Consider the following 16267-nt stretch of genomic DNA (forward strand, 5'->3'; position numbering starts at 1 on the left):
TCGTTTAATTGTCTCGATGAAAACGAAAGCACAACTTCCTGTTTTTTTTTTTTTTGTTTTTTTTTTTTTACCTCTGTTTCTTCTTTTTCTCTCTTCATCACAAGAATAATGTCAAAATTTTATGTTTTCGTTGATTTACTTCAGCTGTGAGACAGGTGTCGATGCTCACGGAAGGCTTTCGTAAGAAAGAAGTAGTACTACAGGCAGGGGTCGAGGCTCATGGAAGGCTTTCGGCATGACGCAGCAGCACCAAAGGTGTTGAGGGAAGACAGCTTTCGTCATGAAGACCCACTACTACAGGTGATGAGGCTCGAGGAAGAAAACATGAAGATCCAGTACCACAGGTCGAGTCTCATGGAAGGCTTTCCTCATTAAGAACCTGCACCGCAGGTCGAGTCTCGTGGAAGGCTTTCCTCATGAAGAACCACTACTACAGGTGATGAGGCTCGAGGAAGACAACATGAAGAAGCAGCACCGCAGGTCAAGTCTCATGGAAGGCTTTCCTCATGAAGAAGCACCATCACAGGTTGAGTCTCGTGGAAGGCTTTCCTCATGAAGAAGCAGCATCACAGGTCGAGTCTCGTGGAAGGCTTTCCTCATGAAGAACCACTACTACAGGTGATGAGGCTCGAGGAAGACAACATGAAGAAGCAGCACCGCAGGTCAAGTCTCATGGAAGGCTTCCTCATGAAGAACCATGACTACAGGTGATGAGGCTCGAGGAAGACAACATGAAGAAGCAGCACCGCAGGTCGAGTCTCGTGGAAGGCTTTCCTCATGAAGAAACTGCACCGCAGGTCGAGTCTCGTGGAAGGCTTTCCTCATGAAGAACCACTACTACAGGTGATGAGGCTCGAGGAAGACAACATGAAGAAGCAGCACCACAGGTCGCGTCTCGTGGAAGGCTTTCCTCATGAACAACCACAACTACAGGTGATGAGGCTCGAGGAAGACAACATGAAGAAGCAGCACCGCAGGTCGAGTCTCGTGGAAGGCTTTCCTCATGAAGAAGCACCACCACAGGTCGAGTCTCGTGGAAGGCTTTACTCATGAAGAACCACCATTACAGGTGATGAGGTTCGAGGAAGACAACATGAAGAAGCAGCACCGCAGGTCGCGTCTCGTGGAAGGCTTTCCTCATGAAGAACCACAACTACAGGTGATGAGGCTCGAGGAAGACAACATGAAGAAGCAGCACCGCAGGTCAAGTCTCATGGAAGGCTTTCCTCATGAAGAAGCAGCACCACAGGTCGAATCTCATGGAAGGCTTTCCTCATGAAGAACCTGCACCACAGGTCAAATCTTGTGAAAGGCTTTCCTCATGAAGAAGCAGCACCACAGGTCGAGTCTCATGGAAGGCTTTCCTCATGAAGAAGCAGCACCACAGGTCGAATCTCATGGAAGGCTTTCCTCATGAAGAACCTGCACCACAGGTCAAATCTTGTGAAAGGCTTTCCTCATGAAGAAGCAGCACCACAGGTCGAGTCTCGTGGAAGGCTTTCCTCATGAAGAAGCAGCATCACAGGTCGAGTCTCGTGGAAGGCTTTCCTCATGAAGAAGCAGCATCACAGGTCGAGTCTCATGGAAGGCTTTCCTCATGAAGAACCTGCACCACAGGTCAAATCTTGTGAAAGGCTTTCCTCATGAAGAAGCAGCACCACAGGTCGAATCTCATGGAAGGCTTTCCTCATGAAGAACCTGCACCACAGGTCAAATCTTGTGAAAGGCTTTCCTCATGAAGAAGCAGCACCACAGGTCGAGTCTCATGGAAGGCTTTCCTCATGAAGAAGCAGCACCACAGGTCGAATCTCATGGAAGGCTTTCCTCATGAAGAACCTGCACCACAGGTCAAATCTTGTGAAAGGCTTTCCTCATGAAGAAGCAGCACCACAGGTCGAGTCTCGTGGAAGGCTTTCCTCATGAAGAAGCAGCATCACAGGTCGAGTCTCGTGGAAGGCTTTCCTCATGAAGAAGCAGCATCACAGGTCGAATCTCGTGGAAGGCTTTCCTCATGAAGAAGCAGCACCACAGGTCGAGTCTCGTGGAAGACTTTCCTCATGAAGAAGCAGCATCACAGGTCGAGTCTCGTGGAAGGCTTTCCTCATGAAGAACCTGCACCACAGGTCGAGTCTCATGGAAGGCTTTCCTCATGAAGAACCTGCACCACAGGTTGAGTCTCGTGGAAGGCTTTCCTCATGAAGAACCTGCACCACAGGTCGAGTCTCGTGGAAGGCTTTCCTCATGAAGAACCACTACTACAGGTGATGAGGCTCGAGGAAGACAACATGAAGAAGCAGCACCGCAGGTCGAGTCTCGTGGAAGGCTTTCCTCATGAAGAAGCAGCATCACAGGTCGAGTCTCGTGGAAGGCTTTCCTCATGAAGAAGCAGCATCACAGGTCGAGTCTCGTGGAAGGCTTTCCTCATGAAGAAGCAGCATCACAGGTCGAGTCTCGTGGAAGGCTTTCCTCATGAAGAACCACTACTACAGGTGATGAGGCTCGAGGAAGACAACATGAAGAAGCAGCACCGCAGGTCAAGTCTCATGGAAGGCTTTCCTCATGAAGAACCACGACTACAGGTGATGAGGCTCGAGGAAGACAACATGAAGAAGCAGCACCGCAGGTCGAGTCTCGTGGAAGGCTTTCCTCATGAAGAACCACTACTACAGGTGATGAGGCTCGAGGAAGACAACATGAAGAAGCAGCACCGCAGGTCGTGTCTCGTGGAATGCTTTCCTCATGAAGAAGCAGCACCACAGGTCGAGTCTCGTGGAAGGCTTTACTCATGAAGAACCACCATTACAGGTGATGAGGTTCGAGGAAGACAACATGAAGAAGCAGCACCGCAGGTCGCGTCTCGTGGAAGGCTTTCCTCATGAAGAACCACAACTACAGGTGATGAGGCTCGAGGAAGACAACATGAAGAAGCAGCACCGCAGGTCGAGTCTCGTGGAAGGCTTTTCTCATGAAGAAGCAGCATCACAGGTCGAGTCTCGTGGAAGGCTTTCCTCATGAAGAAGCAGCATCACAGGTCGAGTCTCGTGGAAGGCTTTCCTCATGAAGAAGCAGCATCACAGGTCGAGTCTTGTGGAAGGCTTTCCTCATGAAGAACCTGCACCGCAGGTCGAGTCTTGTGGAAGGCTTTCCTCATGAAGAACCTGCACCGCAGGTCGGGTCTCGTGGAAGGCTTTCCTCATGAAGAACCTGCACCACAGGTCGAGTCTCATGGAAGGCTTTCCTCATGAAGAACCTGCACCACAGGTCGAGTCTCGTGGAAGGCTTTCCTCATGAAGAACCTGCACCACAGGTTGAGTCTCGTGGAAGGCTTTCCTCATGAAGAACCTGCACCGCAGGTCGAGTCTTGTGGAAGGCTTTCCTCATGAAGAACCTGCACCGCAGGTCAGGTCTCATGGAAGGCTTTCCTCATGAAGAAGCAGCACCGCAGGTCATGTCCCGTGGAAGGCTTTCCTCATGAATTTCCTGCACCGCAGGGCGAGTCTCGTGGAAGGCTTTCCTCATGAAGAACCTGCACCGCAGGTCGAGTCTCGTGGAAGGCTTTCCTCATGAAGAAGCAGCACCGCAGGTCAAGTCTCGTGGAAGGCTTTCCTCATGAAGAACCTGCACCACAGGTCGAGTCTCATGGAAAGCTTTCCTCATGAAGAACCTGCACCACAGGTCGAGTCTCGTGGAAGGCTTTCCTCATGAAGAACCACAACTACAGGTGATGAGGCTCGAGGAAGACAAAATGAAGAACCAGCACCGCAGGTCGAGTCTCGTGGAAGGCTTTCCTGATGAAGAAGCAGCACCACAGGTCGAATCTCGTGGAAGGCTTTCCTCATGAAGAACCTGCACCACAGGTCAAATCTTGTGAAAGGCTTTCCTCATGAAGAAGCAGCATCACAGGTCGAGTCTCGTGGAAGGCTTTCCTCATGAAGAACCACTACTACAGGTGATGAGGCTCGAGGAAGACAACATGAAGAAGCAGCACCACAGGTCAAGTCTCATGGAAGGCTTTCCTCATGAAGAACCTGCACCACAGGTCAAGTCTTGTGAAAGGCTTTCCTCATGAAGAAGCAGCACCACAGGTCGAGTCTTGTGGAAGGCTTTCCTCATGAAGAACCTGCACCGCAGGTCGAGTCTTGTGGAAGGCTTTCCTCATGAAGAACCTGCACCGCAGGTCGGGTCTCGTGGAAGGCTTTCCTCATGAAGAAGCAGCACCGCAGGCCAAGTCCCGTGGAAGGCTTTCCTCATGAAGAACCTGCACCGCAGGTCGGGTCTCGTGGAAGGCTTTCCTCATGAAGAAGCAGCACCGCAGGCCAAGTCCCGTGGAAGGCTTTCCTCATGAAGAACCTGCACCGCAGGTCGGGTCTCGTGGAAGGCTTTCCTCATGAAGAACCTGCACCGCAGGTCGGGTCTCGTGGAAGGCTTTCCTCATGAAGAACCTGCACCACAGGTCGAGTCTCATGGAAGGCTTTCCTCATGAAGAACCTGCACCACAGGTCGAGTCTCGTGGAAGGCTTTCCTCATGAAGAACCTGCACCACAGGTCGAGTCTCGTGGAAGGCTTTCCTCATGAAGAATCAGCACCACAGGTCGAGGCTCGTGGAAGACTTTTGTCATGAAAACCAACACCACAGCAAATGCACTTCCGCGAGCATCGTGACACACTTTATTCAGCCCTTTCTTCCACAGCGCAGCCGAGATCGCAGTGAAGAGTTAAAGCACAGTGCCTTGTTGCATTTGCGCCACTTCGGTAGTCAGGTCAGGATTTGTAATTTCGTCGGTGTTCTGGCACACAATGGCCTAATTTTTTTTCAAAGGGTTCTGTTTGATCTTTGACATCTACCAGCACATGCCTGCAGAAGAAACATTTCATCTGATAATCGCTGGAGTCATTAATGTGAAATGCCCTGCTTGCAAAGACTATCTGGGTCGGGGATCAAACCCTGACGACAGCTCAAAGCCGAATGCAGTACACACAGACCTTTGATTTAGGGGATAAGGTGAATTTGGGGTGTGGAGGAGGGGTGGGGTGATGGGATAAGAATTGGGTTAAGGTACCAAAGGCACAGTGAATGTGGCGTGTGAGCTGTCATTGTTTAGCAGCCTGCTGTATGAACCCTGGTTGGGATTCTGGAAGCTCTGGCATTGAAGTGGTCTTGGTGGGAAATCGGTATAAATTGCATCAAGGTTTGTACCACAAGACAATGTGTGTTGTCTTCACAAAATTTTATTACTTGCATTACAAAAAGTCACAAAAGGTATCTGACTCCCCTTTAACAGTACAATATTAGAAGGGCACTCGGCAGAGTGTATACCTCCGCCACGTAATGCCTGATCTACAAGAACATATCGGGCCCATTGCATTTTTGAAATATCATGCCATATATAATTTTGGGCCCTATCTCTCAATGGTGAAGAATCACTTTAAAAATTAAATAACTCTCGTATCCAGATCTGGATTCGAATCTTCACTAAAATTGAATATATTCGTCCTTGCTCCACACCCAACCTGTCCACCAAGTTTCATCTGAATCCGTCCACAACTTTTTGAGATATCATACTATATATTCGTTTTGCCCTATCTCTCAATGGTGAAGAATAAATTTAAAAAAATTATCAGATCTTCACCAAAATTGAATCAATTCTTCCTTTTCACACACCCAACATGTCCACCAAGTTTCTTCTGGATCCGTCTACAACCTTTTGAGATATCCTGCACACAGAAAGAGGTGAAAGCATAACCTCCTTCACCTTCGGTGGCGGAGGTAATAAACTGTTTGCGATATTCCAAATATCGGGAATGAATGTTCGTGAGACCGGTTAACCCCGCTCACTCTTCATTGTTGACCGGAGGTAGGTTTTCAGTCTCCCCATTGGATTGAAGCTATGCTTTGCAGCTGCATGTCACAGAAAGTCTGAGGAGGATCCTTGGCAGCACAGAGAGGTTAAAGAACCAGAGGGTATTGCAGCTCCTTGAACTTATCTTCCAGTGATTTGGTGTATCTTCTGATGCTTTGTTGGTTTCCCACAACATGGCCTCCCAGTCAAGCATTTCTGTTTCCAGTTGTATGCTGGGGATATGCTTGACAATCACTCTGGTTTTGTCTTTCAAGACCTTTCCAGCCATCACTCACTCACTTTTGTTGGCTTCTTCATGTCAAGTCCCACGGTACTGATTCACATACCTTCTCCTCTTGATGATCTACTTGGTCTCAGTGATGACATTCTCCTCTGAGCCCAACTCCATATGCTGTCATTGCAGCACCATTGTTAGCTTACTTAAAGCTGTCACGCCATGTTTGACAGTTACAAATGGCAAAAGCCAGTCATAGGATGTGATTTGAAACAGCAAGCCATTAACTTATCTTCTGAGTGTGAAATTACTTGGCTTGTCCTTAGCAAAGTGCTCAAGGCTAGCTTCAACACTTGGGAACAGGCAGCTAAAGGATGTGAATGTCTCAATCTGTTAGATCCATCTGGGAGGGGAAAGATTGGCAACTGTCCACTGGCAAGACCAGGTTGAAATTCTTGTTTCTGCTTGAGGAAATAAAGATGCTTTGGTGAATATGAAAAAAAACAAAAACCAGACAAAACCTATTGAAGACATTGATTTCTTGATAACTTGCGATAACAGTCAGACTCATCTGATGCTTGTACAGCACTGACCTGTTACTATCTGTCCTACATTCTCCTTAATCACTGCTGCTGTTCCATTTATTCAGCCCAACATATTATCACTGCCATCACAAGCCTGACCTTTAAGGTTCTTGAGGGATACCTGTGGACGTACATCCAAGGTATCAGAACTATATCACAGCAACTCACCGAGGACATCTTCATCAATAGCATGGTCACATGTGCTTTCATAACATCTTCATAACATCTTTTATAACATCAAGGACATAAGTGTTTCACCTGCCTCCAGATCCTCATATGTGAATCTCGAAGATAAGGACAGTTGTTCATTTGTACCCGAGTCCATGGTCTCTTTCATGTTGATAAAAAAGAACTGTGACCCTTTTGCCATTATCAGGATTTGCTGATGCAATAATGCGGCAATGGCATCTATGGCTTCATTTTTAATAGTCTTTGCAGTTAGAGGTGCATTCTTTGGAGTAGCTTTTAGGACATCTAACACTGGTGTCTCCTGACTTCTGCCTGAGTTGAAGCAATTTGAGTTGCACGTGATGCTGGAGTCAATCTCCTCGTGTCCTCGTAAGGTGATGTTTTATCTTCCGCACAAGGCAACCTTATTAATCACAGACTCCAGTGCCTGTATGTTTCTCTCCCATGTTTCATGTCATGCTGATTCCATTAGTACTGTGGCGAGTTGGAAAGACATTGTTGTGTCTGTTTAGAAGTCCTTGATTCCTGTGGTACTGTTTCTTCATGCCGAAAGCCTTCCATGAGTCTCGACACCTGTGGTACTGCTTATTCCTGATGAAACACACTATTTTTGGTACTTGAGGAACAATGAGCCCTCGCAACCTTCACCACTCAAAAATTATTGAGGTTCTTGTAGTTCTTACAGTTTGATGTTGGTGTTTCGTATGCAGCTTCTGGCTGCTGGTTGTATCATTTTCTGGAAGTGCGGCTATGCCGCTGATGCAGTGCTCCTGTTACCAGTTTACTGGTACTCATTTTGCGACCTCGGAAGGACGATAGGCTGAGTCAACCCACCTGGTGTTATTTCAACGGAACGAACAGGGGGTCAAACTCGAGACTTAAGATCTTAAGCCAGCCACCTCATCTGTTAAGCCAACACCAGGCTTTCACAAATGAATGCTTTCAGTCGATTGTTCGAAGCCAATTTCAGACTGAAGAATACACATGCATGGCACATGACTCCATCTTATTTTGGACCCAAGAAAATCCTGTTTCCTATATTTCTGGTTTTGTAAACCACGATGGTTGGAATATTCTTGTTATTTCTGTTGAAGACGCTGTATGTATGTGAACGTTGGCAGAGTCAGTCAGTGATAGGGATGTTGGTGTTACAAGAAGGTAGTTACGACAAGTACTGTATCTTCCTTTGAAGCAATGTCAGTCATGATAACATATGAAGGGTTTTATTGTTTTCCAAAATGTTCCGCGAAACATGTTGTTGCTGATCCGTGGCGATTGGATGGTATGGGATATTGTAGATAATAGGGTGCCACTCTCAGTAGGCATCACATTCTCAGCGGAGGGACTTTTGTAATTGTTATCTTTCTCAGAATGAGAGCAAAAGAGGAGAACTGTCTGTTCAGAGTTCATTTGTTGCGAACCGTACGATGCCGCATCAGTGTTTGAGTTGCTGCTTTTTTGTCATTGCGGATCGATCGAGGCAATAACCTTGGGGTCTTGTGTTTTGGAACTTGCAGTTTGTTTATGGTCCGGCGATAAAGCGCCTTCATGAAAGATATTGTGAGATCTTTAACATTCACCAACTAAATGTGAGCAAATGGGACACCCCGCTTCACGTCCGTCGGAGAGATGGCACAGTTTGATGCAGCAACCTGCTTGTGATGCACTAATCTGACAGTTTGTCCAGTTCGGCCAAAAATTGAACTTGGACTTGACATCTCAAAGATGAGTGCACTATGCCTCTGAGCTATCCTCTCAGCCCAGGCTAGTAAATAGAGAAGTACAAATTAATTAATAATATAATTATCATTGGGATTTAGAGATTCTCTTTACACATGACTTAACTTGTCAGTTACTTCAACTTGAATTTCCAATCACGAGACAAATAACTACATTGTTACTCTTACTAACGGTGTAGTTTGCAATCCTTACCACTGGTGGGAAGTTTCAGCGTTTGATGTTGGAATTCCCATCGGTGAAATATTTTGTTGTGAGTTTGTTTCCCCCGTTTCCCAAAAACATGATCAGGTTGTTGGGGCACCAGTTTACTAACATACAAGTCACTCATGTTGCCCAGTACAGGAGGTTTTATAAATTGTATTTACTGTATTTTTGTATTCACTACCGATGCATTGCAATTTACATGCATGATATCCAAGCTTGAAGCAAAGGAGGAAATGAACTGTTGAGCACAATTTAAGGTTATACTAGCAGGGACCCATGGAACATCAGCACAATGCAAAATGTGACCAAGTCCTCTGCTCCCCCCCCCACCACCTTTCTCACAAACCCCAAGTCCTCAATCTCTCCCTGCCCTCCTGATAGTTTCCTTGAAGTGTGTGTGTGTGTGTGTGTGTGTGTGTGTGTGTGTGTGTGTGTGTGTGTGTGTGTGTGTGTGTGTGTGTGTGTGTGTGTGTGTGTGTGTGTGTGTGTGTGTGTGTGTGTGTGTATGTATGTATATATATATATATATATATATATATATATATATATATATATATATATACACATATACATACGAGTAAAGGTGCCCGTCTTGGACTGGCGTCACTGGCAACATATGGTAAAAGACAGATAGCATGAATGTATTTTAAACAATATATTATATAATTTTTATCCATTGATAATTATCATTCAGGTTTTCCACTTCGATGACATTACCACGTAGTTTAGTGACTACACAACGTGTACCATTCGTGAGTTCCGGAGGATCCATAGAGCGCATTAAAATTTCAGGGCACCCGACTTTAAAGTGATCCAAAAGGCCAGATCAGTTTCGTCTACATACTCATATCTTGTAGATTTTAGCTGATTCTGAAACTGTTAACAGCATGTCGATCGGATGGTTCTGTTATTTTTCTACGGTAGTAAACAGAAGTACGACTTAAACCTGTACGCCACTATGCGGAGACCCGAGGACCTAATATTTCACAACAAACTAAAAACTCACAAAATTTGAAGATATTTGAAATAAACAATTTATTATAATATCAATTAAATATCATTTTTATCCATCGATAATATGAATTGTTCTGTACAACTATAGTTGTTCTCCTGGGATCTGCGCATCCATCCACGATTTATGTTCTAATGAAGTGCAGTAGGAATAATAAAAACAGCACCATGCGGGAGTGTAGGTAATCTCTCCAAAGCTCTCGGAAAGCCTTAAAATGCATCATGATCGGTTTGATTGTGAACAGATATACGGACGGACGGACATCGAGACCAGTTTTATTAGGTCATCATGAAGGTACCGCTTGATATTACGCATTGAAATAGAGACATGGATACTCAAGTGAGTTTATTATATGTCTATGATTGATAGCTTATTGACAGCTCAATAACATGAGCAATTTACTATGGCATATAGTGATTAATAATAACATACTCTACAAAAGGTTTTACGAACTCATCTTGGTGGTCCTCTAAAAAATGGGAAACATTTTAATTTCTTTTTTGTGCAATAATTCCTCCCATTTTGCAAATGGAGAACATGAACTGTTTAACTACCATAATCATCAAAACAAATTTTGAGGGGCCTCTTAAGGAAGACAATAATATCATTATTACATATGTCAAAGCTTGTTTCATTCCATGCAGTAACAAAAATCTGATGGTGGAACAAAAAAAGGGGCGTGCCGAAATAAAAAAAAAAACAAACAAAAAAAATATATATATATATATTCATAAAGTGGGAAGCACTCTGGTTCGTCCTTAGGCCGCTGGGCGCACAACTCCACGCACCGGCAGGTTGCTGGGCAACCATGAACGCCGAATGGCATGGCCAATTCAGGCAGAGTTGCACTACTTCACATGATACCTTACCTGTGGATGGCCGGCCAATTCGAGTCACGTGACCTCGATGTGGACTTGCGTTAAACTTACCGTTTCAGGTGCAGCCGAGCAAAAATGTGAATACACTAAGCAAGAGTGGAGAAGCAAGTCACATCTTTATAAACCGCGAATGCACGAGGTCCGCAAATGTTGTGGTTCCACAGTGCAGATTTTGTGGTTTAGTTCAGGTCATGTAGCATTACGAAGAAATATTTTGACATTTCTATACACAACTCTCATTTTAAGAAACTATGCACAGAACAAAGCTAGAAATTAACATGCATACGCAAACTGCATCAGCGTCGCAGTCACACATCCAGCATTGATGAAAAGCAGCAACCACCATGTGCTTCATTCAAAATGATGATGATGTGTGGAGACCTAACTTGATCAAAGACAAAGAATATAGAGCACTAAAGTTGAGAGAAATATTTATCAATAATCCTTTGTTGTATTCCCAGGACAACATGGAAGTACAGCCAAATCTTTGCAGAGATCTGTTCAAGGATTTGAAAGAGCAACAAAGGTAATATGTCTATCTTTGTGAATAAGTCGTCACTTTTTTTCATCAATGTCAGATTTCATATTTGCCTTTATGAGGGGTGGTCAAGAAGTTTTGCAAACTGGGTGCAGTATATAATGAAAATGCAGAACCACAAGGGAAGGCAATGGCAAACCACCCTGTATAGCACTTGCCAAGAAACTGCTTCCGCAGTCATGAACCTGCCTTCAGGCAGAACGTCACAATACAAATATATTGTTGTGGGCTTGGGGTTGGTGGCGAGAACTACCACTAGGTGGGGAAAGCTTGCGTCATCTCCCACCAAACTCCCCGGAATTGTAGGCCGTCGCTCGGATAACTCCACGAGCCAGCGGGTCATTTAACCGACCGTGGTCACCAATATTTCAACCGTGTAGCGTAGGGTCTATTTGTCTATAACCAATTTATCTAATTAACTGCGATTTCGACTACCGGGGAAACCACGCCCTCGGCACGTCTTGCTCGAACCGGGTCACTCTACCGACTGCGGTAGAGTACCAACTACCATCTCCGGTTCGGGTGCAGCTGAGCGGAAACTGCCAAAGCCGTGCCGGCTGGAATGAACGGATTATCGGGGATAAATTCCCGCCGAAACTCAGATCTGAGCCATGCTGGACCAATTCAAGACGAGACGGAAATGAACTGGGAAGATTTCTAACAAGTTTTATTTCCAGTAAATGAACACACAAAGCAAGACTTAACGCGAATATGCAAGAAGTATTTACAATGATCCAAAAACACTTATTCAGTTCTACTTAAAGACGGGCCCACATGCAGACACACACACACAAATGAAAAGAAACCCAGAGTTCTTTGTTGGACCCTCGCAGCTGAGGAGAGAGACAAGCTGGGGGTCAGAGTTCGGTTGGGTACCTGGCCATCGGAGAAAGGGGGTACTCCATGCTGCGGCACCTAACAATGGTCGCTGGTTTGGTCCCCAGTCGCACGTGTGGGACTCGAGGTTCGTGGTGGAGCTAGGGTGGTGAGTAGCGGGGTCCACGCAGGGGGGGTTGGGGTTGCTCTTTCCTTCCTTGTAGAGGGCCAGCAGAGACACGTTCACCGCCTCGCCGACCTTCGTAACAGCAAAAACCCTCCAAAAGGACCCACCAAAAACTCTCCAAGACCCCAAAAAGACTCTCCAAGACCCCAAAAAGAGCCCTGCGTCAGAGTGTTCGGCAATTTATGAACCTCCCTCGGTGGGGAGGGGCTTTGGTGAACACCCCTCTGCCTTTGGACAGGGTCCCACGGCATACCTTTCCGGGGCGGGGCCTTGCCCCCTGCTGGGAAACCCCTGCCACTCTTCCACGCGGGTTCATACTTGACGAGTAACAGTATCAAGGTTACAAAGGTTGTCGTGAAAGAGTTACAACGTTCGTGGGAGCCGAGAAACCGGAACCGCGAGATCTTGCCTTGGCACGTCAGGGTGCGAGTAGGCAGCTGGGTTGGTGGTGGATCGTGATGGGCCGAGGGGTCATGCAGATGGAATGGTTGTTAGATGGCTTGTTGGAGGGTTCGTTGGATGTAAAGAGTTAATAATCCAACTAAAAGGAAATTGCAACGCATGGCTTTGATTCTCCCACTAAACAAAAGGAAAGGGATCTGACTACACACATACTTAATGACATAACTGACTTTTGGGACATCTGTATGTTGAATGCATATGGTTTCCAGATCCGTAACAATATGTACAACGGTGACGCGTGCCTCGGTAACTCCTTTAATACCCACTATAATATAACGAAATGTGATATAATTGCACCATCACACTTTCAACAAGTCTCAGATGTATTTTTGTTATTGCTGAAGTTCAAATAAGGTCGGATTATTGGCCTAAATGTTGGAATAATTACCACATCAGAGTTGCATTTCATAGACTGAGCAGCAAGAACTCAGCAGGGTTCTCCACACTTTGAAAAATGCCTGTGTATTGGTCATCAACTCTGTGTATGTATCCAGTAGACGAGTTGAGCGAACGGGGGAAAAGAAAAAAAAAATTTGGGAGTAGGGTGGATGGAAGGGGAATATTGAGAGGTGATGTCCCACTATGTTTGGTAATGAGATGATGCCCCTCCCCCCCACCCAAAAAAAATAAAAATTATAATAGCATTAATGTAAATCTGTTACGCATACCCCGAGTTCGTACACTTGTTATAATGTAAAATTTATGTGTAACTAGAAACACATACTCCCGATGTGAGCGTAATACTCCTTCCTCTGGCAGGGGTCAGTGAAGCATTTGCATTGTACCACTTGTACAGTGCAAAATTGTATGTCATCTCCACAGCTGACATGTAATACCCTCTGCCACCACCACTGGGTGGTTTTAAGAAACGCATAAACAGACAAGCGGGTAGGCGACGAGGGATTCGCTAGGATCGAAGCGCTGGATACGATGCTTTTCATTCTGACCGATCCACCGACGAAGATTCATTGCTAAGATGTATTAGTTTACATACAGTTGTTCCTCTGCCTGGCAAGATTTTTCCGATTGTGTATTTTGCCAACTGGCACTCATAAAAAATGACTGTAAATAGACACCCTATTTTTGAAGGACTACCATTTGAAAAATAATCGGTTTGCTGGTTTGTGCTGTGCAGCCTCGCGTTGCAGACACACACACACGGAAAACCTGATAAGCTTCTCTCATTGCTCTTGTTTGACCACACCTCCTGAGCCACACAATATTTTTCATAAGCCATGCCAACTTTCCATAAACCACTCCCACTTTCCTACGCCACTCCCACTTTTCATCAACCACGTCCACTTTTCATCAACCACGTCCACTTTTCATCAACCACGTCCACTTTTCATCAACCACGTCCACTTTCCCTAAGCTCCGCCCACTTTCCTAAGCCCCTCATAAAAAAATGACTGAAATAGACACCCGATTTTTAAGGACTACCATTTGAAAAATAAAACCTCAATCAAAAATCGGCTTGAGTAAAATTTTCTAAATATCTCGAAGTGTTTAATTCCGAAGTCTCGTTTCTCTACATTCAAAACTGAAGGACAAGTATTGAAAATACTGTACGCGGTTTTTTGGCCGCTGCACAGCAACGGGTGGTTGCTGGGCAACGGAATTCAAACGCGCACATTCCGAACAAATACTGCAAATGTTGGCAAAGTTTCATCGAAATCGGTTCGCTGGTTCGTGCTGTGGAGCCTCGCGTTGCATACACACACCCACACACACCCACACACACCCACACACACCCACACACACCACACACACACACACACACACACACACACACACACACACACACACACACACACACACACACACACACACACACACACACACACACACACACACACACACACACACACACACACGGAAAACCCGACAATAAGGGATATCTAGCATATATAGCGAATCCAATTAAAAAGGCAAGCTTAAGTCTTTCTGCCCTCTCCACAACCAGCACAGCTACAAATTTGGTTTTCATGCCTAAAACTGTCCAGGTCCCACCCCAAATGCAACCACCAAATTTCAACTCATTCCATCAGGTGGTTTCAGAGCGCGCACACACGCACACACGCACACACGCACACACGCACACACGCACACACGCACACACGCACACACACGCACACACGCACACACGCACACACGCACACACGCACACACACACACACACCAAATTGTCTTGAGAAAACCCTTAAATATCGTGGTTTCGACTGTTCGTCGGCAACTCCTCTGTATATCTATTTAGTTATCACAAGGCTTAATTTCAACCATTTGTGTTTATTTATTTATTTATTTTTAGCAGAGTTAAGTCATTTTTCATGACCACGTGGGTGGTTATCTCATACCAGAAGCCTTTTGTAGTTTTTCGCGCACTGTTTGAGAAACAACTCCACCGTGCGGTATATCTGTGCAAGTGCTCCCCAAAGTTGCTCACGTACTGTTGAAAATGGTGCCCAAGCATAAATTGATGGACAAAAGGGAATCAAATGCAAAAAGCCAAAAATGATGACCTTGTGTGAATAAATAAAATGAATAAATATGGCCTTCCTGGGGAGGGATGGGACTATTGCCATTTCCATGGCAACTATTGGATCAGTGAAACCTATTGTTTTCAAGGTTCACTGGTATGCAGAGCTGCAGAACAGTTTATAAAAGAAACAGATTAAAAAGGCAAGGTCTTGGTCACAAAATCATCAATTTTCATCCAATTGACTTAAAATTTCAACAGGATTTACATATTGGGTCATTGAAGCCGACTGTTTTTGAGGTCAAAAGGGCGAGGATGTAGCGACAGATTTTGCAAGTACCATTCTGTGACCACTTGTTACTTCTGAAATTGTAGGTTAATTTTAGCCGTGAAGATTCATTTTGAATTTCTTGCAATATACAGGCGGCAAACCCTACCCACCCAGGAGATGGGTACTCTGCTAGTTTGAACAGAATTTGCATATTGGGTCACTGAATTGGTTCAATCAAAATCTAGAACCCTATTGTCTTTGCGATCGTAAGGGTGAAAGGCCAAGGTCGCATAAAATTGTCAACTCGAAGATTCTTAAGTATATTGGTTGGTTGGGTCTGTTATTCTGTCTTGGTTTCTTTGTCTGCATGTCAATCGCTTATAGGTCACAATTTTACTCCGATCTTAATGAAACTTAATCACCTTTTAGAGATAGTCACAAGCTAGAAGCCTTTTTTTTCAAGGTCAGTTGGTCAAAGGTCAAGGTCACATAAATCTTCATTGGATTGAATATATATATGAATATATATATATATATATATATATATATATATATATATATATATATATATATATATATATATATATATGTATATATCTTCTTGAACCGGGCGTAGTGGCGTGCGCCTGTAATCCGGCTACTCGGAGGCTTGGGTTGGAGGATCGCTTGAGGACGGAGCCCTGCACTGGGCCGCGCGATGAGAGGGTGTAGGGCAGCCCAGAATCATGGTGAAACCCAATCCTTATCCCTGTGTCGTAAGAGGTGACCAGGGTTGCGTCAGGAAGGGCATCTGGCGTAAAACCTGTGCCAAGTCAGTGTGCGGATCATAACGGAT

At 45.2% G+C, this 16267-nt stretch overlaps 1 protein-coding gene across 3 annotated transcripts in view; it reads left to right on the top strand.

Annotated features, from left to right (window-relative positions):
• The window catches only part of LOC147024250 (uncharacterized), a 90943-nt gene that overhangs the window by 489 nt on the left and 74187 nt on the right, over positions 1-16267 (top strand). For all 3 annotated transcript variants that reach the window (XM_085883988.1, XM_085883989.1, XM_085883990.1), the window contains exon 2: positions 11144-11208. In XM_085883988.1, the coding sequence (XP_085740114.1) occupies positions 11150-11208 (59 nt within the window). In that variant the 5' untranslated portion in view covers positions 11144-11149. The remainder of the gene's footprint in view (positions 1-11143; positions 11209-16267) is intronic.

This window comes from Eptatretus burgeri, chromosome 6 (assembly GCF_056783735.1).
Source record: "Eptatretus burgeri isolate ZD-2024b chromosome 6, Ebu_testis_v1, whole genome shotgun sequence".
Taxonomy (NCBI): domain Eukaryota; kingdom Metazoa; phylum Chordata; class Myxini; order Myxiniformes; family Myxinidae; genus Eptatretus; species Eptatretus burgeri.